This window comes from Zychaea mexicana, assembly GCF_025766255.1.
Source record: "Zychaea mexicana strain RSA 1403 chromosome Unknown BDB00scaffold_107, whole genome shotgun sequence".
Taxonomy (NCBI): Eukaryota; Fungi; Mucoromycota; class Mucoromycetes; order Mucorales; family Lichtheimiaceae; genus Zychaea; species Zychaea mexicana.
This window is the reverse complement of record NW_026516770.1, coordinates 99,881-125,822: the sequence shown is the minus strand read 5'-3', so window position 1 is coordinate 125,822 and position 25,942 is coordinate 99,881. Positions and strand designations below refer to the sequence as shown.

The following is a 25,942-nucleotide window of genomic DNA, read 5'->3' as shown; positions in this document are numbered from 1 at the left end:
CGAGGATGGTCCCAATGGCCCATAACACCACTAGCATAATTGTGTATGTTTGAGATTAAAACACAAAACTCTATGATTACGACGGCGTCTTACCGAGTAGCCCAAACGTCTAATTCTTCCTTGACAAGTTCGCTAGACCGTTTTGGCATCAATCCAAGCGAATTGCCACATAAATAAACACAGGGTTCATCAAGTTGAGAAGCTATACACACAGTGACAGCAGAAAAAAATAAAAAAGAGAAATACACCAAGGTACCGAGGTTAAAAAGAGGCTGAACATTGCTCATTTTTTCCCCATTATCGACTTGCCATTGTGTGGGTGCGCACCAGACACATTGCGTTTAACAGGAATGGCGAACTCGTTGCGGTATTTCGCTAAAGCGTCGTCTTTATCCAGGTGCTCTGCAAATGCGAGCGACTGAGGAGATTGGCCTACGGTGGAAGAAAGCTCGTTGAATTGGTCAATTACAGAACTTGATGGCATTGTGGGTAATTTCAAAAAGAAGAGAACAAAACGAATGTCTCGGTTGAAACCAAATAGAGGTTATTTATTTTTGTTCTCGCGAGTTGAGCGGGGATTACCATGCTATGCAAGTTGTGTATATATCACGAACAATGCATGTACGCAGTAACGATCCCAAAGTACTCTATGAAGCGCGCGTTTTTTTCTTTGCAAGGGACATACTCTCGAGCAGTAAAAGTAAGAGGCCATCTTATATAATATATTCTGCTTTCTCGCTATCGATTCCATCGTCAAAGGCAAATATATAGAACGATCTTTATAACAGAACGCGATTAAATTTTATGCATCATCATCTGGATCTATGCGAACTTGACAATTGTCTTTAATGACCTCCTTTGCACCACTATCACGTTACCAGAAAAAAGACTCATGTACTTTATGATGTGATCTTTTGGAACTATGCAACAGCACACAGACACAGATGCACTTTGAGCTATGCAAAACAAATATGCACCGGGTTAGTGATGGTTCTTGTTATTGCTTATGGGTGCTCTATGTAGCCAGCGTGAATCACCTCATCCGTTATCGCTTTCGATCCTAATTGAATAATACGATTTTCTGTATTGTTGCATCATTTATATTACCAAGTGAACAAGCAGCAGTTGTCTCTGTTTACACTTGCAAAAATACAGGAGCTTTCGCCTGAAAGGAAAGGACGATTTACATGGCACATATGCTATTGAGTCCTTTTTTATCAATGTGATTTTGCTATACGAACAATTGTAAGTAATGATACATACTGGACAAATCGAATCTGTATGCAACGACTACGTGGAACATAACAGATATACACACTCTCCGTACTTCAACTGATGCCACTGAAGAGATAGCTAACGACGACAACGACAAAAGCATCAGTGCCTTACAGAAGATAGTTATAGCGCTTCTGTTATACAGCGTCATTCGTTGCCAAACAAATAGTCTGTTAAAATGCCATGATCTATCACTTTTGCAGCAGGTATCCTCTAAACAGGTTGCACCTTTTGCATGCATGTGTCTAAGTCCGTTTAAGCCCTCCCCCCCCATCACTCTATCACTGACATCAAGGTTCTGCCCCCTCCTTCCTTCCTTCCTTCCTTACATCATGTAATGCTTTTTTTTTTGTTTGCGTCACTGAATCAATAGCATCGCCATCATCCATCGTGGGACCATTCGTCCTTAAAAACACATTATTCTTATTGCAATATTCGACTCTCTAACCAATTGACAACATATCAACGTAAGCATATGTGTGTAAAATGTCCAAGCACAGCATATGTGCGGTATAGTAAACCCGTGGATGGCCATGCTTTGAGCACAATGAAACGCACAACACATTGAGGGTTTTACAGACAGCAGTTCCATGAGATTGGATTGGATGGAAATGCGTGGGAACTGAGACCAAAAAAAAAGACCGCTCAGATCAGGTACCATCGTCTGCCAGACGAGTTGCTATTTTACTAGAAACGGTTATTAATGTAATGCCTATTTTATGCTAATGCTTATGGTTAGCAAGGTTTTACCAGTGCATCTCCGAATGAAAATTACAACGCATTCTAGACAGGCCACGCTGTGCAATGTGGTGTGAGAAAACAATGCAATTTGCTGCTCGTTGTTTTTTTTTTGGGGGGGAAGGGGAGGAGGAGGTGCTTTGCGAAGGTTAGCGGGGTTGATATGCCTGTCGCTCTTTTTTTACCACCTTGTCAGATAAAAAGACGGACTTTAAGAGATGTACAAAATGTAGTGGGGCATGGGGGGTTATTGACGTAATGGATAGTAGAAAAAAAAAATGAGCGGCTGTCAATCGCCGAGTGAAAATTGAGTGCCTTTTGTTTCTGTTTGAGAGAGCCTTGGCAATTGCTCTGTAGAAAAAGACATGCGATCTAAAATCCGTTTATAGGGAGAAGTATTACTGGGTTTTGGGGGTGTGTGTGAGTGATGGATAGAGGAGTAAGTGCAGAGAGAGCTCTTCTTGATGGACTGTTGCACCACACATGATTTATCCTTAAAGCGGAAGGGCCAAGATCCATGTTGTGGACTGAGGGCGTATCATTATTCCATGATTGTTGTACAAGTGGGCACAAGTGGGCACAAGTGGCTACGGGGAAAATTTAGAGCTAACGAGGGTGGTTTCGCTGTGATGAAAAAGCCGGGGTTCTTTTCCGTGTCACTTGAAACTTTTTTTTTTTCTTTATTTCTTATTTAAACAGAGTCCCAATTTTCACGATTCTTCTTTCTACAAATTTACACTTACTCCTCTTTCTTTTCTTTCTGAATAACCCATCGCCTCATCATCATCATCATCATCATCATCATCCAACCCACAAAGACACCAATGACAAACCAAGGCTGCCAAACGCTCTATCTCTGCAACCTCGACCCACGCGTTGACGAATCGATGCTGCAAGCTGTTCTGTCCACAATATCACCCGTCGACTACGTCCAAATGGAGCAGAACTCGGGCTGTTATAGCGTAAGCGGATAGAAACTACACCTAGTACACCATCGCCACTTTGCCACGCACATACACACACACACTCTCTCTCTATCTCTCAAAAACAACCCACGTACACCCATCAAACGTTATCTTGATTGGGGACGAGCGAAGGCTACACACCTACAAGATATCTTATCCATATCTTCCATGACGAACATCTGTGATTGGCCCCCTGCATCTAATCGAACTCTGGGAACTTCTCACTTGGGTTACGCGAAAACGAACTAAAATTCAAATCTTCTTTTTTTCTCATTATGAAAGCTCGCCGACGGTGATACATGTCGTCATGCTTATATTCATTTCCACGATCACCACGGCGCCGCTCAGGCTTATTTGGCTATGGATGGTCGGTCACTCTTTGGAAGAGTATGTATCACTACTTTTCTTTTGTTGACCCGGAACATTTTCCGTTCATTCTTGGGGCCATCTCTCTCTCTCTCTCTCTTGTAACTCGTAACTCGTAACACAATGACTGGGAGACTCACACAAACATTTCCCCCCATTATTTAGAATGTCGTCGCCAAGTGGAAAGAACCCCAAAGCCAAGCTCACTTTTCTATTTATATCCGACCGGCAAAGATCACCGACGCCGCGACCTTGCTTGAACCATTCAAGGAGAACCTATCGTACGTTATATGACTTCTTTTCATTGCTTTATTTATGCGGAACGCACGATGACGTGGCGCAGTCCCCTTTACCATCTCATTAACATACCTAATATACTCTACCTTACTTATACAGAAATGTACGCCCACTCTGGCACGAGACCACAGGCAAAGCAACCGATGCTTCTGTTGCCAGTTTTACAGACAGAGCAGCAGCGGAGTCAGCGGTGAACGCACTCCAAGGCAAACAATTACGAGGAGCCATACTCGACTGCCACATGGAAACCTTGCCAAGCTTTGTACACCACGAGTTACACAGCAAAGCCGATGAGGATTCTTCGTCGAACGATGGGGATGAGGATACCTGCTATGAACACATCTTTACCAACGCACCTTTACACGTGACAACCGTTAAAGTGAGCAAGCTTCCTCATGGTGTGACCAGTAAGTATTATGAGACACGCTGTTGTCTATCGTCACCAATGTACTCACTCTTCTATCTAATGTAGAACAATCAATCGTATCCAATTTCCAACAGTATGGCTATGTATCGCACGTTCATCTGCAGACCGCCGACACATATCGAAAAGGCCATGCTTTGGTTAGGTAAGAAAGACGAGATAGATTTGAGAAAGTAACAATACAACTAACACAATTCATCATCTAGCATGGACACACACGCAAATGCTGCCATGGCCCTCTTCTCCTTGCAAAAACTCAAACTGGAGGGTCGATCTGTCTCCGTCAAATGGCACCGCTCCTCATCCTCTTCCTCCACCTTGCCATCGTCATCCGTCACTACTTCCCAACAACAACGCGCGCACGACTACCTATCGCCTGTAGAGGAAGCCAACAAGAGATACACACTGTCACCCTTCTTCGACCACCACCATCCCCACCATCACCTGCAACAAAAGAACACGTTTTTCCCTACCGGCTCCCCACAAAAGGTGCAGCTAGAGATGCCAGGACTGAACTCTTACAACGTGCAGCCCATGTGGTCCGCTTCCGGTATGCCCGCCCAAGAAAGTGATGTCCATCATGGAAGCAACAATCACACGTACCAATATTATCACGGAAACGCTTTCAATTTGTAAAACCTCCCTTTTCTGGATTCTTTTCCTAGATTTCCGTCAATACCCCACAAATTCACAACTCCCACCTCACCCCCCCACACCATTCAGCATATTTTCCATGATACCTTTTTTAGGCATACTGTACGTTTGCCAGACCGTTTCTTCCTTGTATCACATTTCTCTTTTTCCTTTTTTTTACTTTCTTGTATATACGGCATATCGGTTTTTCTCCTTTTCAAATCGACCTTTCTTTCTTTCTTTCTTTCACCCCCCCCACCTCTCATCAATAAACAAATAAATCTATGCATCAGTTTTTCCAATATCATAATTTATATATGCCGTCATACTGTAATATGCATCGATGCGTCCATATCCGATAGATCATTACCATCATCAGATATCGGCACTATGCCGTCATTTAGATTTTGTCCCCTTCCATTTCATTATCTAAAAATGTGAACTGTCCTATACTGGTACCCTCAGTATGAACTTCTCGGGTTTCTGCTAAAGCAAAATCAGAGTGTTTACGAAAGAGTTTTGTTTCTTTTTTAAAAGAAACAATAATGTTTTTTACGCTTTCAGGGGAATTTCAGATATCTCGCTTTCCATAAAGTATGATACAAGCAAAATCTAATAAAAGGCAAGATATCTCCAAATGTTTGAGCAAGATTCAGAAAAGGTAACACTCGTGTGTCTCTTTACACTATACAGTCACTCCATATCCTTGAATGTAAACCACAATGGATTCTAAAACTAAGGATCAAGGTGGAATGACTCATGCGTCGCGTCGTTGGTGGAGAGGTGTTGGATAGCTGCTTCAAGTATCTGTTACATATCGACATAGGAACGCTCGATGTTGTTGGCTGTAAACCTACAGCTTACGTTTGCTTAACTTCCGACCACTCACAGCCACCGCTCGTTTTATATGTTTATGCTTATGCACGGAGATATCTGAATCCCCCTCCTTATATTATCAAATAAGCATACAGCTTCGCTAATGTGTTGTACGAGTACCTAATAGACTGCAAGACGGTGGTCCTTCAGCTTCTGCTATAAATTTGCTTGCAATGCATTATTCAAAAGATGTCACTACATCAGGTCAATATATATCATTTATGTACTGTACGCATCGCGGTATGCTTTCTATTGATGTTACGTAATAGAGTAGTTGGTCTCTGATTCAACACTTGAAGAAAATGAAATTTCTTCACCATATGCATATGTATAATAGTAAAAGGTACAGTTTATTGCTAAAGTGGTGATACTAAATGGGAAAGACATAGAATGTACGTCTAAGCTTTAGCATAGAAGGGGTAATCGGTATAACCTTCCGCTCCTTGAGCGTAGAAGGTGTCTCTTTTGTACTTGTTTAAAGGCCAATCATTCTTGAGTCGGTCAACCAGATCTGGATTGGCAATGTATGCCCTACCGACAGCGACTAAATCGCCGGTTTCCTTGGCTCTAGCAGCAATGGATTCTGGGTGGGTCGTATACCCACCTGCCGAAATAAACGGGCCTTGCCAAATGTCGCGGAACGGATCCAGCGAGTTTACCAAGTCTACTGTTTCGCGTATGAAATCGTCTCGGGGTTCCACAAAATGAACATAAGCGATGCCTTTGGGGTTCAATTGTTTCAATAAATAGCTGTAGGTTTCGTATGTTGTATCTCCGTCAGTTACATCCCCTTCTTCCCCGCCCCACGGCGATAACCGAATGCCCGTGCGTTCTGCACCAACGGCTTCAATGACTGCATCTACCACTTGAAGCGCAAAGCGAGCTCGGTTGGGAATGGATCCACCGTATTCGTCCGTACGCTGGTTGGCTGATGAGCTGAGAAACTGGTGAATGAGAAACCCGTTGGCGCCATGCAACTCGACACCGTCAAATCCTGCCTTGATTGCATCCTTTGCTGCTGTCGCATATTGCTGAATGATATCTTGGATATCGTCTTTGGTTGTCTCACGCGGGACCTCGTATGGTTTGCCTGTGAAAGCGTTGATGCGATCGACAGCCGCGATGGGTGACGGTGCGAGGGGTGGTTTGTTATCAAGATAAAGCGACGATCCAGCGCGGCCACCGTGCCATATTTGGGCAAAAATATAACCTCCTTTTTCGTGCACTGCTTGGGTGACCTTGCGCCATGCTTCAATTTGCTGCTCGGTATAGAAACTTTTTTTCATACCAGAATAAGCACTCCCCTCCCCTCGTTGTATCATTATTTTTTTCTTGTCCGAAATAAAAAACAATCCATGTGCTTTTTACCCAGGAACATGTGGAAACCCTCCAGCCTTATCTGATATCTTGCCACCTTCGGTAATTAAGAGCCCACCGGGATTGGCACGCTGGCGATAGTATTCAACTACAAGCTCTGTAGGGACATTGTTTTCGTCGTTTCTGAGTCTTGTCATCGGTGCAAGCACAACACGATGCTGTAGCTGGACGGCGCCGACTTTGATGGGCTCAAAAAGTGTCATAAAGTAAGAAAGTAGTAGCAGAGAGGAAACGTATTTCTATAAACTGGTATTCATTCATTTAGAACATCCCCCACTTTATATACAAAACAGAAGTTTAATAGTTCTTTCATCGTGACTTTGCTAGAGATATGAATAGATTGGGTCTGGTCCGTTGCTCTTTTTGATGAGCTGGTGTATTAATAAGCAAACGATATTTTCCTCTGTTTTCTACTACTAGAATCTTTATATTAATAAGCAAACGATGATTTTGCCCGTTATCTACTATAGACATGTTATTAATAATCAAAGGTGGGGTCACTTATTTCTGTACAATTATGATACCTAAGATATATATTCCTTTTGCCACAGTTTGTAGCCACAAAAGTGTAATAACAGCCCAGTCAGGCAATTAATAGAGTATTTTCTTTTTTCAGCAGTGACAGTCATCAAAACAGATATTCTATATACTTTCTGTACCGATATACACGTCCATGTCTGATATCACAGAATGAAAACGCTCTGAATTATTTCGTGAATAGTCTCCTAGTATACCGATATAAGATGCTTACCATCGCGGGACTCGGACAAACAATAGACGTATGCTTCAAATAAGGCTGCGTACAACATGGTTTTACCCTTGATAGATACAACGGAAACGGGTGTATAATAATGCCGAAACTACACACTAGAGTAATTTTGCTGCGCCCCACAGAAATTTCAATACAGTGCTGGGTTTCCGACGGCAGAGAAATGGGCAGCATGATCGACGGTCATTATAACCCTTTCATCAGTCGGAAACACCATATAAGTAAATCAACATATTACGCCGAAGCAACTAGGCAGCTACGTAGAAATTTTGCAGCTGACTAACAGTCATAACTTTATCATACCGTCATTGCCATGGGCGACTCAAAGATGCATGTGGCAATCTGCATTGTATATATGTATATGTGTATAGCATGATGTGCCACTCAAATTATTCGCAGAGATTACGCGACGGACATAATGCGAGGAAGATAGCTAATATGATAGAAAGGTCATTCTTCGTCTGTAAGCGCGAGGGAGAAGTAAACGCTATACAGAAAGTAATACCATCCTCCTAGTAAGCATAACAACAGAAATAATGATAACAGATTAAAAACTACAATTTACCCATCATTGATTAAAAAATACCGTTTCTATATTGGTTTCCGATGCTGCTTAAAAAGGGGAAAGTGCCAACAATGATAATGACTGATCCTTCAACAATCACTCGCTTTTGCGCATCACTTTCCGTATATGAAGACATACGAAAGCGCCTGTGACCTTGGTTAAAAATACGTATAATACGTGTAACCAAAAAATAAAACTGTAGCACTATATAAGTACATGAGGATGGCTAAGAGTATAATTATCAAAGAATATAAGTAAGCACACGTCAATGACTGCAATACCGCACAGCAATGAGATGGCAAAGCGATGCTTGCATGAAATAAGGTATAAAGTTGCCCGTTGCTTTTGGGTGTCCAATGCCATCGAGAATTGAGCATGAATACTTGCTATGGGCCAGTAGTTTTCCGCTTGGCTGCTATCCTAATAAAGTGATCAGCACGCACAAAACTTGATGTAGCTAATCCATTTTGCTGCATTCCCGCCATTTAACTTAACGCAGTTTGCTCTATACCGTTTTTGCTGTTGCATGTAAGCTCATCGAGTTCGGCCATGATATAAAATACGTGCACACCAAAGGCGCCACTTTTTCATTTGGAAAAGAAACTTCTTTGTTCAGTTTATCTGGCTACATTGATTTATCTATAATATTCGCCGGATAGATTTGTAAACAGAAGCGCGAATTCAAGATACAGAGTTTCGAGAATTTGCTAAACAAAACGATCGTCGTTTCAATTGAATTCTATATACTCTATGTACCCAATTTATGCAAGAGGTGTATACCGTGAGCGAAACAAAAAAAAATTGATACAGACTTTTATGGCTAGAAGCAGAATAAAAATGATAAAGAATATGTATGTGACAATAACAACATCAGGAGCATTCTTTCGTAATATTTGTCAATAACAGTGCACACTTATTCAAACCAGTGCGGGTTCTTTAGCTATTGTTACAGTTATCGGTCTCTCTTATCATACACGTTTCAGTTGTCTTCACGGAAAGAAAAAGTATTTTGCTATCTGCATAAGAAGGGCGTGAACTTGCTATCGGACACTAGACAACGGAATAATATATATCCAGTATTGCATCTGTCACACCCTTTCATTCTTCTAACATGCATACAATAGTAGCATCAGTCCTCGACTGTTCTAGTATGTACACAAGTTCATACCAGCAAATTGTTTGACGGTGTTTAATACATGGTCGGGAACAACAATGAAGACTTTTATTCATACTTACAAATAAACTAACACGCAGTCAAAAGAGATCAATATACTGACATTTGAGAAGTGTATATCCTAATGACAGATTATGTGTGTAATACGAATATATGCCACTTTTTTTTAGTAGAGACTAGTTTACAAACATGGTGCCTATATCTAAGGTCATTACGTGTAGTTATGTAAGAGAGGTATATGACCCGGTCACTTGCATATCATATCATTCAAACCATCTGTTGTAGTATTCTTTTCTAATTTCGATTTAAACTATGTTATATAGCTATTATGTTCATTTGTCAGATGGAAAGCTCACGCGTTCTTCCAGACCCTCTTCTATAACCACAACAGCAATGCATATCAATATGCACATTAATAGTATACTTTTTTTACTTTCCTTTATGTACATATCTGAATCTTATAATACCCGAAGACTCGCGTACTACATAATACAGAGGACATGAGGACTGCATACCTAGAATTATAGAGAGAAGAGTGTGAAACGCCTTACTTATAATTAACTATTTTGTGCATACATATCATTAGCTTCTGAATGAGTTGAGTATTATTTACAGTAGCATGTACTCGTGGGATAGTAAACAATAAGATAATGAATCCTTAGCGAAAGAGGTAGATAAAGACAAGAACAGACAGTCATTGGTAGAGACGACCTTTTGGTATATACATAAAAAGGATGACCCTTAATATTCCAATTTGAGTAAAAAGGGTAGAGCTAATGGAGAAAGAGGGCGGAATATCACATAAAATAACATAGAGTGTACATAAGAAAAGTATGATGCCGGTGACGCTATCTATTGTCATGCAATTTGTTTTTCCCGTCTCCGTTCCCGTTTAAGGAGTGGCGGAGGAGAAGAAACAGAGCGACAAGGTAGCAGAGGAAGACAGTTACCAAAGAACCTGTTTCATCCTTTCTCTTCCACACTTTTCTCCGTCGACTTAGCATCACATTTGTCTCCTGATACACTTACTTTTCACGTCTTGTACGTGATGGGCTTACTTAAAGCTTTGTATGATCATTAGATCACGCCGAAATTTCAAGGACGCGCATTATGCATGAAAGGAAGAAGTGTCTGATCCAACAGCAAACTTCAATCATTATTTATCTGTTAAAAATAAAAAAGCACAAGGTAGTTGCACGAGAGCCAGGGGACAGGAAGATTTAAACTAGGAAGGAGATGCAAGGATAAGGGGGAGAAGGAGGGCGAGTTCAGACAGGTTCGGCCTTGTATGTGTGTTATCGGGATGATCATTTCGGAAACCCTGAATATATCTACAGATACTGAAAGGCATGATGAAAGCTGTGTATTACGTATGTTTCTTAGTATTATAAAGAGGCAGATCGAGAGAAATGGTAAACGTTCTGCATGTATCATAAACCGAAATAGGTGTTATATACGCACAAAGCACGGCTGAATTTTTCTTATATAGCACAGGGGTACACATCAACAGCTCTCCCAAGGGTGGGAATAAAGAACATGTCTGGGGAAACTTGAAAGTGAGCGGTTTTTTTAGTGAGGTGTTGTTGGCTTCCTGGCTTGCAGCAAAAATTTGGCGGCAAGTTTTTACTAACTCCACATTCGCATCGCATATCTAAATTTAACCCGTAAACACCACAAGCACCTCTGCTTCCACAAGCTGCATCGTGCCGTTATGATAGCTAAGAAAAAATCAGCTCATACGGTCACTCGGATTAACAACCGCATAAAAGTATGATGAGTATATATACTCGTTCGATAAAGAATATACACAAACCGCCATGTGGGCACTCTCCATTTTTTGTATTTTTCTCTAATACAGCAGATCTGTAGACAGTAGACATGAAGTGGAAGAGATCGGTGCAAAGACGAACAGACACGTTTAAAGGGTCATCTGCGATTTTGGTTTTTTAAGTTGCGCGCGGTGTTACAGCACTCTCGGAAAACAAGGTTGCTTGTCTTGCTTTCCTCCTATAACTTTGATCCTCCTACTCCTGGTCTCCACTCACACACTCTCTCTATCTTTGAGCTTTACTCGTGCTGAAGAAGAAGAAAAAAACTAAACATACGTGATGAATTGTCGAGTATCTTTTGTATATGCATCAAGTAGTTCCTAGCAGCTACTACTACTACTACTAGTATTCTACGTAGCATTTCTTTTCAAAGAATATAAATACATGTGCCCTCTCCTTTTCTTCTTCTCTTCCTTTTGATTTCTTTTTTATTCGCGTTAATTTCAAACCCACTCCTACTACTTTCTTCTACAACGATACATTAGCGTCTCTTTTCCTTTTTCTTACTACCAGCAACCATGACAACCCAGGAAACCGAGCAACAACAACAACAGCAACAACCCGTTACCACGGAGCCCACCACTACTACTGAAACCCAGAACGAGCCCACTGCTGCTGACGCTGCTACACCCGCTGCTGCTGCTGAAGAGAGCAAAGACAATGATGCTCCAGTAGATGTAGCAGAAGCAGCCGCTACTACTACTACTACTACTGAACCTGCACCAGCAGCATCAACCAGCGCTGCTGGAAAGACGAAGCGCTTGAACTTGTTCAATCCTTTCAAGTCCAACAAAAAAGAGGAAGAAAAGAAGGAGGATAACAAAGAAGAATCGGCTCCCGCCGCTGATGCACCAGCTGCTACCACTGAACAGCAGCAAGAAGAACCAGCAGGACCGGTAGAAGAGAATGCTGCATCCTCCAAGCCAGCAACAGCTACCCAAGAAAAGCGCAAGTCAAAGGGATTCGGTAGCCTTTTCTCAAGCATCAAGGTATGATGATGATGACAGATAAATGATGAGAGGAGATCTCACCGATAGAAAAACAAACATGCATGTACTAAAAGAAATCATTGCATTAGTCCATGGCGCCCAAGTCTCCTCCAGCTGTTTCTGCTGAGGGTGCTTCCTCACTTGATACTCAGCAGCAGCAATCAGGTCAGGCTAGTAATGCTGGCAGCGGTGAAGCTCAGCCTGTCGAACTTCCCAAGATTGAGCAGCTGCAGCCTATCGAAACTTCCGCTGTAGTTGAAGGCACCCGCGATAAGGTCAAAGAGACTGCTACTTCAGCAGCAGAAGGAACTGCAGAAGTTGCTAATGAAACAGCTCATAAAGCTGTCGATGCTGCCGCCACTGCTGCCGATCAAGCAGCATCGCCTACTACTGAAGCAGCAGTAGCCGCTAGCACGAGTCCCAAGCGCCAATCGTTGATCAACAAGTTCTTTGGTACCAAGAAGAAGGAAACCAAAGAAGAAGAGCAAAAACCAGCTACCGGTAAGTACTTAAATCCAGACTTATCAAGGTGTTTTTGACATTCAAAGCTCAAAGAGCTTTACGAGTACTGACGTAACAATCTCTTAATGTGATCTAAGCAGAGGAACCCAAGCAAGAGCAAGAGCAGCCGGAAGAAAAAGAAAATAATGAGAAGGAAGCTTCTCGCCCATCGTCGCCTCTTGGTCGTCGATTGACAGACTTTTTCAAGCTCCCGAAAAAGAACCAGGCTGCTGCAGCAACTGAGGAAGGAAACAATACTGCTACTTCTCCTACTGCTGACCAGGACAACAACAACCAACAAGAAGCACAAGCACATGAAGAAGAACTGCGACGGGAACCTGAAGCGGAGGCTCCACGCGACGCTCCTGAATCGAATACCACAGCTACTGCACCCACTCCAGCTCCCACGCCTATTGCAACTGCATAAGCGATTTTCGCCTTCTCTTTTCTTTTTTCTATCCATTTTTTTCTCTAATGATTAACGTTACTGATTACGATTATGTATCGGTGGCAAAGTAGCTATTTCTTTGCACCTCCTCTTATTGTTTTGCTACGAGTCCTCTAGCTTTTATTCTTCTTTTTCTTTTGATACTCTAATAATATGTTCCTTACCTTTTCTCTTTATTTCCGATAACTTTGATCGAGCATTAAGATACAAACAAGAAATATATCTTATACAGTCTTACATAGCGTACATCATTAGTATCGCTGTCGCTGTCGTTCTTACATGAATTGTTGCATATGTGGTATAGTATCTTTTGCCTCTCTGTATCGAACGTTTTTAAAGCCATTATATATACGCATAGTTGCTCATGATAATCTATTTCTCTCTTTTGTCCTTGTCCCTCCCTTTCATGATCCGAAGTCAAGGTCATGTACATAGTGTACTTGTAAGGTATTGAATAAGTCCTTGTGTATTAGTGTAATGTAGATGTACAAATGAATAAATGTATAGATGTATAGAGTATAAATGCATGTGCAGCCGTAAACGTTCCGAAGAATCTTTTTCTTTCTTGTTTTTCTTGCTTTGATAGTTATATGCTGCTAGTCTGCAAGGTTACTGCCTCAAACCAGCAACGTCTTGTGTGTAGTTATGACTTGAAAAGATCTTGGAGCGTGTTTAATGATTGAGCGGTATACGACGGAAGATGTACTTTAACATGGCGTTACAAGCGCAGCTGCTCATCTCGCTAAGATTCTTTTTTGTTGAATATTCCAAGTAAGAGAAGATGCATATTGACCGGCGCTTCTTTCGTCGTCCGTCATGCAGCATGGACATGGTCTGCATATGCTCGATCTCTTCGTGTCTGCACTGAATCGCACATTTTGAGCAGCTGTTTACATTTTTTGTGTTAATAAATCTGCTGGATACCATGCATAAACACACATTCCTCTCTCCTCAATCTCCTCTCGGACTTCAATGGCTTACAATTGGATCTCCAAGGTTTTGAGCAAACGCAACTTGTTTCGCCAGGATCTTATCCACACGCTTGAATCGATGCAACTGGATCAAATCCTCTGCATAATACAGCCAGCACTTCGATTCTAGAACCGGATCCTTTAACCACTGTGCGAACTTGATCTGTTGTATTGCCAAGGAGCCAGCCTTGTATGCCTGAAAAAAAGTTTAGTTATCTTTCACGTAAACATGTTTCCTAGATTATCGGTGATACTTACATAATTGGCATTCGCCTTACTAAGTGAGCTATATGCGCCACCTAAAACAGAATAACATACGCCTGTAAATGAAATCATATTGGCCCTTGAAGCCAGTGCCCACATCCGCCGAGACCTATAGAGTAATATGACCCCAATTGATTTGTCAGGGATTCGCACATACTATCCATGCAAGTGCACCTTCTTATTTTACGGTGACACTTGTTTTCCCCAACCTGTTTCCTTTCCTTTTATATTTATTTTACCATGATAAACTGGGTAATTGGCATGCCCTGCACATATAATCGTCCTTGAGTCCAATGTCAATAACAATAATGATTTTCGTGGATGGTTTTGGATCCTTGTCATCATTTGTTATCGTTGGATAAGTTTGTTGTGATTCTAATGGAAAGCTTGCAAGAAGTAGTTTGGCTACTTTTAACTGCTTTTCCTGTTGTTGTTTTTGTAGCAACGACGTTAATAACGATTGTGGCTGTCGTTGTTGCAGTGGTTGTAACCGTGCCCATACGGCTTCCACGGTTTGATAATCATGACAATACACAGTGCCATAGATCATGCACTTTACACTTTTCGAGCGGTAGCCTCGAGCGTTAAGTGAAATCACGGAGCAAAATTCCGATGGTTGTCTTGGATGGGGAAATCGTAAAAAAATCGGCGTGGAATCTATAAAGCATAATAACAACGATCAAAGTGCACGAGTTGAGTTTGGTAATTCTACAATCCATAAACAAGAACAGAACACGATGCCGTGACATATAAGAACAGTGGCGAAACCTTGATATAGGCAGCGAGGTGCTTGTGATTTCCGACAATGAGATTCAATTTGTAAAAGTTGATTGAGTGAAAAGACGGTATCAAAGTGTGTTTGCATGGGGGGCAGATCTATGCGGTTTTTACGTGTTTCACGCTTTTATAAAGAAAAGAATCCTGCTACTGCAATATCACTCCGCTATTGTTGATTGTTGCCAACTTTCAGGCACCACATTTTGTTACTCTTGCAACTTGCTCTACGTTGATCGGGATAATCTTTCTTAACCTACCTAAGCCCTGGAAATCAACATGATCGTTTAGTAAAACTAAGATTGGAATCTACGCACTCATATCATATAAATCAATCCATAACTTGATCATAGCACGAGCACGGTGATTTCTGTACATGACCCACAGTTTAGGTATATCCCAAAATCTCGATGCTTTTCAGCGCCACAATTTGCCTTACACTGTATACATGCCTTCTAACAGCTGACAAATGCAATATACACTTTTTGTGATCCTTTGTAATAAATTCATGCCTTTTATTCAACTTATTTTGGTACTTGTTGTATACTTGCTTTTAGTGACATTCATAAACCTGGTTTGTCTTTCCAAACACAAGCGGAGTAAACATTGCTTACGCCCCTTTTCTTAGCGGAAGTGGCACCTGGGAACTGAGCTTGATAGCAGACAACGACTTGTTTTTTTTGGTTCCCTCCTTAATACATGTTTCGTTGCTTCCAATTGATCCACAAACTCCAGCTAATGGGCGTCCCAGCTACGAAGCATGCAACAGTATCTGAAGTTGTAAAGCTGAATACCAACGCTACTTCCCAAATCACATTTTGTCGTCGTAGAGCGACCGATATCCGGCATTTACAGACAACGGCTGTTGCTGCTGGCCGTCCAAAAGGCAAAAAACGCGATCCACAGAGTGATCCATCTCCCTCACCACGACGACGACAGATACAACGAATTGACAGTCATGCTAACAGTAGTGCTACTACTGCCAAAACTGATGGAACGATTATAGCTAAAGAACGGTTCGTTTATGTTCTTATATTGTTCTGTTTATCGTGTTAACTCATAAAAAAAAGATACGTCCTATTCTAAAATGGCGGCTTGTCAGACAGGAAGTGGAGGAGCTTGAGGAGCTGAAGGATCAAACAATAACAACTGCTGCTAATGGCAACGATAACGAAAAATCTGTTCCTAAGACGACGAAAAGGAAACTGCCTAAGACGTTATTACAGCTAACACCACAAACGAACGACGATCAAGTATTCAAGCCGGATTTACCGAACATTAAATATCCACAGCACTATACTGTATCATGTTCATCCGATCCGTTTGAAATGAATACGCGGTTAAGAACTCTGCTAAGGTATGTGATCTAATAGATAAAACTGATTGGAAGTGAAAAAGGATAAAGGGAAACATCTTAATACTCAGCTTAAAAACTTTCGACATTTACATGTAGTAAAAAAGAAGTCGTGTTTGGGTTGGATTTGGAATGGCAACCACAGTTTAAAAAGGGTGGTCCAATGCATAAGACTGCGCTTATCCAAATATGTGGTAGCGACACCATCCTCCTGTTCCAAGTAGCTCGTCTGGAAAGTAAGTTCTACCTTTACTTCTACTGAAGCAACGTTGAGTATGTGCTTCATTAAACACTACTGTTCCTGCTGCTCTGATATATAAAAAAAAGCAATTTTTTCTATCTAACCAACTCTCCCTCTTACTCTTAGCATTGCCAACTGAACTAATTAGTTTCCTCAAAAACGAAAATATCTTCAAGGCAGGCGTCAATATCAAAGGCGATGGTCAAAAACTATTTCGAGATTTCAATGTGTGTACGAACGGTCTAGTGGAATTGCAGCTCATGACGCAACATATCGACTCACCATTACTTATGCGAACACATAAGCGGTCGCTAAGCGTCTTGACGAGCTTATTCGTAAGTTCTTCGTTCAAATAATTATTAGTAGATATGCGCATCAATGTACTACCTTTATACTCAAGCTAATTTGCTTTCTTTGTGTGTATATAGCTCGAGATGAATATGCCCAAGACCAAGAGCGTCCGGCTTAGCAATTGGTCAAAGGCAAACCTGACACCGAAGCAAATGCTGTATGCTGCATGCGATGCTTATGTAAATATTACCACACTTTTTAGGAAGAGAGAAAGCAGAAGAAAAAAGAGGAAGAAAGCTAACCTGAAGAAATGGCTAGGCTTCTTATAAACTGTGTACACTGTTCCGCGACATGTTACTACAGCAGAACAAGTCCCATATCACATCTTTCATCATTCATTTAGGACAAAATCGAGCAGTATCAGCAACTGAAACTCAAGTAAGCTACTGTGACTGGAAAAGCAGGTCTCTTGATCTATGCTTTCACAGAGCCCAGTATTGATCGATTCGTTCTTCTTTAAAACAGGCAATAGAAAAGGAGTCAGTAGTCCCATCGTCATCATCAGCATCAGCATCTCCAACAACGAACCCGACTCATAGTACCAACCCTGGATCCAACAAAGCATATCCAACAAGTACAACTACTATCATTCGTAGAAATCTAATAAATAAAAACACATAACACATTAGCATATGTACATACTACGCAAAGCAGCAGGTACTTTTTGTTCAACCTCCCCCCCATTTTCATCTCTCCCCCGAATTTCATTGTTGGCACCGATGCTGTATATCTTCATAGCCAGTTGAGCTTCTTTGACCTTTCGCTCCTTCTCCTTCCCAAGTACACTGTTTACGCGATGTCTGAAGAACCACCTGTCTATACACTTGATGAGAAAGAATACAATGCACCTTATTACTCCATACGTACCGATTACGAAACCGAATTTTTAAACACACAAACACCCATTGTAATCGACAACGGTAAAAAAAAACAATCTGGATCTCTTCCTTACGCTGCAACAACTTCTCGACAATGTTCTTTTTCCATCAAAGAATGACTCACCTCTACGATTCTTGTTGTTAGGATCGCATCAATGTCGTGCCGGTTGGGCGACTGAAAAAAACCCTGCGTGTATGTCAACTTTGTTAGACGCAATGCTAACGTGCGCGGGGAACAGGGAACTTGGCGTCAACCTCGCGTTTTTGAGTCCATTGATACATTTGACTCACCATAACACAAATACGCAATTTAAAAACAGTGATCTTTGATAATATTGTTTCCAGGTACAAAGATCGTAAGGCCAACCTCAACATGATTTCCGTTGGTATGGACGTATATGCGGATCCAGCTGGTCGGTCCAATGCGCGATCTCCGTTCGATGGCAATGTTGTATGCGATTTCGACCGTATGGTGAGTTCAAATATGATATAACACCAGAAGAAGGTATCATATACATCTGGCTGACATGAAGGCGCTTTATATTATAAATGTACGTACTACAGGAAACAGTATTAGATTATATATTCACCACTCTTGGTATCAACACATCGAGTATCGACCATCCACTCGTGATGACCGAACCCGTTTGTGTGCCTCCATATAGCCGAAAACGTACGATGTTTATTTATGAAAAAAGGAAAATAGGAGGAGAAGGGATTGAACCATCGACAGCAAGCAAACAATATCTAACGGAAAACGACGGGATGTGTTTATATGTATCTTAGAAATGGACGAACTTTTATTTGAATGCTATGGCGTCCCCTCGGTCTTATTTGGCATCGATTCATTATTCGGCTTCTATGCCAACGGTGGTTTAAGGGATGACGATTCAAGTGGGGTTGTGATATCTGCAGGCCATACGGCTACACATGTCATTCCTACATTGCATGGCAAAGGATTGCTTGAACGAACCAAGCGGTAAAAAGAAAAAGGGAGATCCCTTTAGAATGGATGGATGGAACACTTTTAGAACCAGGATAGAACAACATATTCTAATGCCTTACGCAATCAATGCATATCATAGTATATCATACGGTGGTACGCAAGCAACGGATTATATGCTTAAACTGATGCAACTCAAGTATCCTACATTCCCAACAAAGATGACGAATTCTCAAGCACAGGTAATAAATGATGAAATCTTTTGGAGAATTGGATTGAAACCACTTTTACGAAAAAAAAATAACCGGACAAAACGTGCATGTTTCATGCTCTAACAATCTATGCTATGAAATCAGGAATTGATGCATAATCACGTCCTTATTGCAGACGATTATCAAAGCGCATTAAAAAAGATTGGAAACAGGGACACTTTCGATGAAGTGGATCGGATAATTCAGTTTCCCTATACAGCACCGGTATGTATATACCCTTTAAGCATATTAGCATATTGGGTCAAGGCAGGCCAGTGCTGTAATACTGACGCTTTTTTGCATATACACAAAGGTCATTGAGGAAAAAACCGAAGAGGAGTTGGCCCGACAAGCAGCAAAAAAAGAAGAAAATGCCAGACGGTTACGGGAAGCAGCTGCAAAATCTCGTTTAGAAAAGGTAAGAAAAGTATCCCTTTCATTTTCCACTACTACTATTACTAGCAAGATGCTGATGTGAAAGACAATGATTAGTTGGTACAACGTGAGCAAGAATACGAAGCATTTACTGAGTTGAAGAATGCAAAGGCGACTTCTACCAAAAAGGATTGGATGGTAAGAAAAGAAAGCATAGCCTTATGAGCAAAGCAATGACTGGGCTTTTATTGCTACGGCTACCTATTTCTACCCTTAGAGAAACGTAAAGAATTAGTTGTAGTTGTATTTCTCTAATAGTACAATCTTGTGTAGGCACGATTAAAAGAAACAGGTTTTAAAGATGAAGCAGACTTGGACGACACCATTAAGCAAGTGGACACGGCTATCCAGCGTGCACGTAACAAAGAATTGGGCATTGATGAAAACGAAGAAAAGGAACCACCTATCACAACACTTGTTGATATACCCGACGAACACTTGACGGAAGCTGAACGTAAAGAAAAACGGAAACAAAAGTTGATGAAGGCAAACTATGATGCTCGTCAACGTGCTAAAAAGGCAAAGGAGGAGGCTAAAGCAGCAGAGGTAATAGCTACGTTCTCGGTGTTGCGCGGTTATCACACATATGGGATTGTTGGTTACTAATAGAACGATAAAATGTAGGAGGAGCAAGCGCGACTCGAAGAGGAAAAGCGTTTACAGTATCCAGAGAAATGGATAGAGGAAGTCAAAGAGAAGAGACAGGTAGGAGCTTTACTTTGCTTTGTACAGTCTCACTTTATAAGACTTTACTCTATGTTCGATAAAAACTAACATTTATTTTTGATGCTTGTGTTGGTTGATGAATAGGGTGTTGTTGACCGAATTAAGCGGAGGAAACGCTTGGCAATGGAATTATCCGACCGTCGTAGTCGAGCCTCACAACTACGTATGCGCTCCATAGCAAACTTAGCTAGTGACACCCCGTCTCCAAAACAAAAGCGAAGAAGAAAGGAAGAAGGTAAAAGTGACGAGCTCAGAGGGTCGAAGGACGATTAGAAATTACAAGTTTTCTTACACCCGGTCATTATAAAAATATAGAGGATACCTTTGGTGCGGATGATGAAGACTGGATGATTTATCGTGAAATAGTAAGTATACATTTCTTGTATCGTTACGAGATTAAAAGAACAAGGTTATAACCATATATACTCTTCATTCGTATGTGCGATTGACAGAGCCGAGAAGACGAATCTGATGAAGAAGAAGAGGATTTGTCTTCTTTGAACCACTATGAATCCTTATTGCTTCAATACGACCCCGACTTTCTACCTGAACATTCGTATGAAGCGAGCGCATCACCCACCAACACATTGATGCACATGCTTGCACGCGGCAAGTGGCCTCCCTATGATCCAGCAGATATGGGCCAAATGCATCAGCTTCATGTCAACGTTGAACGTGTTCGTGTTGGAGAAGTGTTATTCCAACCCAACATTGTCGGCTTGGATCAAGCAGGATTGACGGAAACCATGCATGATATTGTCCGCACGTTTAATGCAGATGAACGTAAACAAGTTGTCAAGGTAAATTTATAAGTTCAATAAGCTATCTATAGGAAAACTCTACTTTTTGTGCTAAACATGAAATGGCTTTGCGCTTTCATTAGACGGTGTTTGTCACTGGTGGATTCAGTACTTTACCTGGCTTTTCATCAAGAATCTCATCCTCGCTTCAGCAACTGTTGCCTGTTGGAACCTTGTACTCGGTCAAACGTGCAAAAAACCCATTGCTAGACGCATGGAGAGGTGCAGCCATGATAGCTCAGAATGCTGCTTATCATCAACAGTATGCTGTAACCAAGCAGGAATATGAAGAATATGGAGGAGAATATATTAAAGCACATGGTCTGGGAAATGTTTTTCAATAAAAGGGGGAAATGCTTTGAAACACAATACATTACGTTAATAGAAAAACAGATATCCAGGTTACTTTCATTCTCTCTGTTTCTTGGGCCTTCTACGCTCTGTTACGGAAATGTTATGTTTTTGGAAGGAAAAAATAACCTGGAATAAGTAATTAACTTTCGCCGTACATACTCCAATGATGTACTTCTTCTGACCATACAGCGGGACCTCCTTTTCTTGATATGACAATGAGGTAGTGGTCGTTGGAGTTATCTCCCTTGTATTCTTTAATATCTTAATCGATGCAATGTTGGTATGACTTAAGGGATCAATGAGTATATATGCAGCATCATGTAGGAAATTACGCGAAAAAGAGGATGTCCCACATGTATCTACCAAGTCCATGAGGATGGAGACCGCTAAGTAATAATATTAGCTCCTTTCCTACACCAATGTACAGTGCGATACTCAATTTATCGCTATGCAGTCGCTATGTTTACCACTTTGTCGTATACACTGTACATTAAAGCAACGGTAACTATATCGCTGCAGATCTCTACTAACAGACGCTCTTCTTTGACATTGTACCAATATTGCAGAAATCAACAAACTACATCGGTAGACTTAGTACCGTGCAGCAGCAATGATGGTGATACTACATCACATATCAAATATCTCAAACATCCAGGAAGTAAAACGTCTCATTTTCCATGGGCAAAGTCAGACAATGATTTAATGAGATGTACCGTTGATGAATTGATGCTTATAAATACACCACCAGTAGAATACATAAACAAACCAAAGTACAAGATATTTGTGTATTTTATCTGTTTACGATAACATGCAAACAACAGAAATGACAATACCGAACTCTTTATAATTCAACAAAAAACTTCCACCTCCCGTCCTGCAACCCATTTAAGGTATCGTCGAGCAGTACTTCTCGCCGGTGCTTGACATACACAGTTTTGTCCAGAACATTTTGTCTGAGTTGGGCAATGTTGTCCTCGTCCAGCGGCTTGTCGAGAAGTTCGGACAACTGTTCGGTGGCCATTTCAAGATCACGTTGATTGTCCTGTTTTTTTTTGATAAAATACAATTTAGCATAAAAAAGTCGGTGGTTCGGAAGAAGAGAGGTGACATCATAGAGAAAACAGGCACAAACTGGTTTACATACCTCGAATATTTCGGTCTGATGGGATTTTTCCAGATAGAAAGCAAAAGCGTAGGTCCATTTGAGCGTCATACGGCATTCAACGGTCACATCCACTGCTTTCTTGAGAAACTGAACCTCGATCCACGACAGGTCACTTGTCTGCTGCATTTCCTCCATCTTTCGCTCGGTCTTTTTGTACAAATCTTGATCCAGCTTGGCCGATTGTTCGTGGTTTGCAAATCGATTGTAATACTGAAAAAAGCGCATGTGTTATAAACACATACTCTTGGGAAATTGGTCCTAGTAAAAATGAGCACTTACATGTAGATAGCGCTCCAAACTAGCACGCGATTTCGCTTGACTTTCTCGTGCTGATGTTCCGCTCTTTTCATCAAATCGGTTGCAGGCGTAATATGAAGTACGATGCTCTGACCATGGGCCTAAAGTATTAACATATAGCATACGATCAATATTGGGCCCTTTCCCTTGAGCTAATTCTTGAGGTAAGACAAAACAGTATCTTTCTCTTACCCATGCACACCCAGCAGAATTCGTACCGACACTTTCGGCAAGTCATATGGTTGCATCCGCCGTTCTTTTCGATAGCAGATTGGCATTTAGGACAGTCCTTGGTGTGTGCTGATATCCAGTTCGCTGTTTCGGAATCATCTTTACACTTTTGCAGCCATTTCTTGACAAGACTGCAGATAGCAGGCTGATAGCAGAGGAATGTTGTCAGCATAAACCCCCCGCCCTTGTGTTTCTCTAATTTCTAGTTTAATTACAAACGACTATTATCTTACCTGATGGTCCGGTAGGCTGCAACCGAAGCAGAACTTATGTCCTTGACCACATTCGACGGTAGGTATAGTAGAAGAGAGTGAAACACTGGGTATATGGCATTCTACCGCGTATTCGCAATCAGGAGATGGACACCAGCGGAAAGCATCGTTATCATCGACAAAGGTGCGGGTCAGGAGTCGTTTGTATCTTCAATAGAGAGAAAGGATGAAAACAAAGAAAACAAAATATAGAGGCAGCAGGGCCATACAACCCCTTCCCCCCCTTAAACATCCGTGATTAAATTACAGAAATTGTACCTCGTCTTTGTTTTCGCATCCACAAGCTGTGATACGATACGTTCATCAACTACCATGTGACATTTATCTTGAGGACATTCGATACGCCTACTTTCGCCTTCTTCCCAAATCTTTTGACGCAGATAGTGTTGGTAGCAGGTGTTGCAGAAATGATGGCCACAGCCGAGTGCTGTAAAATCCATGTCCGCATCGTCGTCAAAGCAGATTTCACACGTGTACTGATTTTTGACGCGTTTGGCCGGTAAGCTGGTACTGGAAGTTGTTGTTAAGGATTCGTTCTTCTTGTTGTTACTTTGTAAGCCAGAAGATTGCATCACTTTCTCTGGCGCCTCGGTATATCGTTCAAAGAGTTTCTCTTTGTTCCATTGAAAGTAGCGTAAGAGCGCAGCTGCTTCTACACTTGGGAGGCCTGATTATTATTTTAAGAATAGAAAGAGTCAATCAGCGCCAACTGCATAATAATCAAGCAAACATACTACACAGACGCACACTACTTGGGACAAACCTAAAACGGTCGAGATTTGAGAAACGTGTTTTTCTTGGCTCTCTTCAAGATCGTCCTCGCTGTAAGCAACAAAGTCGACTTGATATGATTTTTTAAATGGAGCCTCGGTATCTGCATTGTCAAAGTAGGCATCGTCTTCCTCATCTAATCAATCCACAATCGTCATGGTCAGAAGTTTTTTATTTTTCATTTTGACAGTTTAAAAGAAGCGATTCTTCAAAATTGAAGACAATGAAGGATACCTGATTCATATACGGAGTTGCCGAAGAGTGATTCGTCCATGACACTCATGTCGTCAAGCTGTCGGTTGTCCAAGAGTGAGTGGTTCGAAAACTACGTTTGTAATAAGAGTGTGACAGTAAAGAGAAGTTGTTTTGGCTTACCACTTCAAGTTCGTTATCACTGCAGTCGCTCATGGAGGAAGGAGGAGGAGGAGGAGAGGAAAAAGAGAAGGATGGTTTTGTTCTGGTTGAAAGACAGCCAAAAGCTAGATTTATGCTTCTTCTTACTGTGCTGCGGACGGTGTTTGCCAATTTGATCAGTGTGTGGCGCATCCCGTATAAAACCTTCTTTTATTTTGCAAATGAGATCTCCTCTCTCTCTCTCTCTCTCTTATAAGTGTTAGAGTGTGCTCGAGGAGTGGATCTATGAAAGCGGCGCTTATACTTACTGACAAACAAGTGCTTTATCACTGTAAATGTGAGTAAGGGGATGATGGCTCAGCATATGTATACATTATATAGGTTTATGTTTACCTTGCGCCGCCGCCGTCCACGCAGGACAGACAGGTCGCCATATGCAGCGACTTTGTGTCACCACGACCAAACGCAGCTGCTGAGTGTGGCATTGACAGTATCATCACCAACCAGGAGTGTTTGTTTGAGAAAGGACCATATCATCGATTGTCCTCGCTCAGATTATTTCTTTCGAGTGCGCACGCAGTAATGAGATGCTGTTTTGATTCACACACTACTCTGTGTTATAACTTAGGCTCAAATGTGTTCTGCATTGGTTTGTCCCTTTGGGCAGGGCCATGCTTATTGGTAACGTCCTGTCAACTATGATACATCATTTTCTAATGATTGTGCTGCTACTACTGTATTCGTTCTTGCATTGTTCGTCATTCATCACACCCATGTTAGTTGTTTCGCTGTCATCACGCTCTATCTTGTCTACACTTTGATATAATATAGATAAGCACCGTCGTCGTATTGTTAACATTAGAGCTTGTTCTATTTCAAAGGCTCGATATACTATATACCTAATAAACGGCTACGACATAGTATAGCAACGGCGAGTGCGATATCATTACATGCTACACCATCGAGTGCTACAAAAACTAACATTGCTGTAATACATTGCAACCGATTACACCGGTATAAGCTGTACAATGTATGATATTTTCAATCAGTAGGTCTTTCGCTTCTCTCTATGCTCTTATCCGCACTTATTCCTAATAAAAGAATCATTTTCGTGGTTTCCACACGATCTAATTCCTAGTTACTGAAATTCCATATCTTTTTGCTTATTAGAAAACATGGCCAGCGGCTCGATCCGGCTCTAACAAATCATTTATCCTATTCTTTGGGATCCATTTACTCCCTAAATAGACGTTACAGTATTTTAGTTTACTTATGTACACGAAG

At 41.3% G+C, this 25,942-nt stretch overlaps 7 protein-coding genes across 7 annotated transcripts; 4 read left to right on the top strand and 3 right to left on the bottom strand.

Moving 5' to 3' along the window:
• The first annotated feature begins 2,790 nt into the window (after window positions 1-2,790).
• Window positions 2,791-5,151, top strand: BDB00DRAFT_942271 (uncharacterized protein). Its single transcript, XM_053129396.1, has 6 exons — window positions 2,791-2,975; window positions 3,261-3,365; window positions 3,510-3,625; window positions 3,741-4,048; window positions 4,114-4,210; window positions 4,272-5,151. The coding sequence occupies exons 1-6, from the start codon at window positions 2,838-2,840 to the stop codon at window positions 4,699-4,701; spliced, it is 1,194 nt and encodes a 397-aa protein (XP_052974767.1). The 5' UTR covers window positions 2,791-2,837; the 3' UTR covers window positions 4,702-5,151.
• Window positions 5,152-5,905: 754 nt separating this feature from the next.
• On the bottom strand, window positions 5,906-7,244 carry BDB00DRAFT_847922 (uncharacterized protein). The gene is made up of 2 exons (XM_053125267.1): window positions 6,943-7,244; window positions 5,906-6,849 (listed from the first exon to the last, which is right to left on the bottom strand). Exons 1-2 carry the CDS (start codon window positions 7,152-7,154, stop codon window positions 5,973-5,975), a joined length of 1,089 nt encoding a protein of 362 aa, XP_052974766.1. The 5' UTR covers window positions 7,155-7,244; the 3' UTR covers window positions 5,906-5,972.
• Window positions 7,245-11,806: 4,562 nt separating this feature from the next.
• Window positions 11,807-13,205, top strand: BDB00DRAFT_791844 (uncharacterized protein; the record flags this gene model as incomplete). The annotated part of the gene is made up of 3 exons (XM_053121065.1): window positions 11,807-12,277; window positions 12,367-12,778; window positions 12,880-13,205. 3 exons carry the CDS (start codon window positions 11,807-11,809, stop codon window positions 13,203-13,205), a joined length of 1,209 nt encoding a protein of 402 aa, XP_052974765.1.
• A 444-nt stretch (window positions 13,206-13,649) lies between these two features.
• BDB00DRAFT_847918 (uncharacterized protein) lies at window positions 13,650-15,514 on the bottom strand. The gene is made up of 5 exons (XM_053125266.1): window positions 15,230-15,514; window positions 14,701-15,118; window positions 14,456-14,570; window positions 14,208-14,393; window positions 13,650-14,112 (listed from the first exon to the last, which is right to left on the bottom strand). The coding sequence occupies exons 1-5, from the start codon at window positions 15,324-15,326 to the stop codon at window positions 14,041-14,043; spliced, it is 888 nt and encodes a 295-aa protein (XP_052974764.1). The 5' UTR covers window positions 15,327-15,514; the 3' UTR covers window positions 13,650-14,040.
• Window positions 15,515-15,973: 459 nt separating this feature from the next.
• BDB00DRAFT_877380 (ribonuclease H-like domain-containing protein) lies at window positions 15,974-17,563 on the top strand (the record flags this gene model as incomplete). The annotated part of the gene is made up of 6 exons (XM_053127608.1): window positions 15,974-16,251; window positions 16,338-16,592; window positions 16,689-16,825; window positions 16,957-17,165; window positions 17,259-17,360; window positions 17,525-17,563. 6 exons carry the CDS (start codon window positions 15,974-15,976, stop codon window positions 17,561-17,563), a joined length of 1,020 nt encoding a protein of 339 aa, XP_052974763.1.
• A 414-nt stretch (window positions 17,564-17,977) lies between these two features.
• Window positions 17,978-21,558, top strand: BDB00DRAFT_877379 (uncharacterized protein; the record flags this gene model as incomplete). The annotated part of the gene is made up of 15 exons (XM_053127607.1): window positions 17,978-18,101; window positions 18,205-18,252; window positions 18,380-18,531; window positions 18,624-18,732; window positions 18,846-19,038; window positions 19,145-19,244; window positions 19,359-19,478; window positions 19,567-19,671; window positions 19,746-19,826; window positions 19,962-20,234; window positions 20,313-20,393; window positions 20,499-20,649; window positions 20,730-20,779; window positions 20,867-21,214; window positions 21,298-21,558. 15 exons carry the CDS (start codon window positions 17,978-17,980, stop codon window positions 21,556-21,558), a joined length of 2,196 nt encoding a protein of 731 aa, XP_052974762.1.
• Window positions 21,559-22,166: 608 nt separating this feature from the next.
• BDB00DRAFT_847911 (uncharacterized protein) lies at window positions 22,167-24,738 on the bottom strand. Its single transcript, XM_053125265.1, has 8 exons — window positions 24,539-24,738; window positions 24,297-24,440; window positions 23,792-24,200; window positions 23,495-23,681; window positions 23,223-23,406; window positions 23,013-23,131; window positions 22,713-22,943; window positions 22,167-22,610 (listed from the first exon to the last, which is right to left on the bottom strand). The coding sequence occupies exons 1-8, from the start codon at window positions 24,585-24,587 to the stop codon at window positions 22,410-22,412; spliced, it is 1,524 nt and encodes a 507-aa protein (XP_052974761.1). The 5' UTR covers window positions 24,588-24,738; the 3' UTR covers window positions 22,167-22,409.
• Window positions 24,739-25,942: the final 1,204 nt, after the last annotated feature.

Bases quoted from the DNA above. Each gene is read 5' to 3' on its own strand.
- BDB00DRAFT_942271 (XM_053129396.1), top strand. From the start codon at position 2,838: ATGACAAACCAAGGCTGCCAAACGCTCTATCTCTGCAACCTCGACCCA. The intron at 3,366-3,509 runs GTATGTATCACT...CCCATTATTTAG, and splicing joins GTCGGTCACTCTTTGGAAGA to AATGTCGTCGCCAAGTGGAA. The intron at 3,626-3,740 runs GTACGTTATATG...TTACTTATACAG, and splicing joins CCATTCAAGGAGAACCTATC to AAATGTACGCCCACTCTGGC.
- BDB00DRAFT_847922 (XM_053125267.1), bottom strand. From the start codon at position 7,154: ATGACACTTTTTGAGCCCATCAAAGTCGGCGCCGTCCAGCTACAGCAT. The intron at 6,850-6,942 runs GTAAAAAGCACA...TATGAAAAAAAG, and splicing joins GGGTTTCCACATGTTCCTGG to TTTCTATACCGAGCAGCAAA.
- BDB00DRAFT_847918 (XM_053125266.1), bottom strand. From the start codon at position 15,326: ATGCAAACACACTTTGATACCGTCTTTTCACTCAATCAACTTTTACAA. The intron at 15,119-15,229 runs GTTTCGCCACTG...TATGCTTTATAG, and splicing joins ACCTCGCTGCCTATATCAAG to ATTCCACGCCGATTTTTTTA. The intron at 14,394-14,455 runs GTAAGTATCACC...ACTTTTTTTCAG, and splicing joins GTAAGGCGAATGCCAATTAT to GCATACAAGGCTGGCTCCTT.
- BDB00DRAFT_847911 (XM_053125265.1), bottom strand. From the start codon at position 24,587: ATGAGTGTCATGGACGAATCACTCTTCGGCAACTCCGTATATGAATCA. The intron at 24,201-24,296 runs GTTTGTCCCAAG...AATAATAATCAG, and splicing joins TCAAATCTCGACCGTTTTAG to GCCTCCCAAGTGTAGAAGCA. The intron at 22,944-23,012 runs GTAAGTGCTCAT...CGCTTTTTTCAG, and splicing joins GTTTGGAGCGCTATCTACAT to TATTACAATCGATTTGCAAA.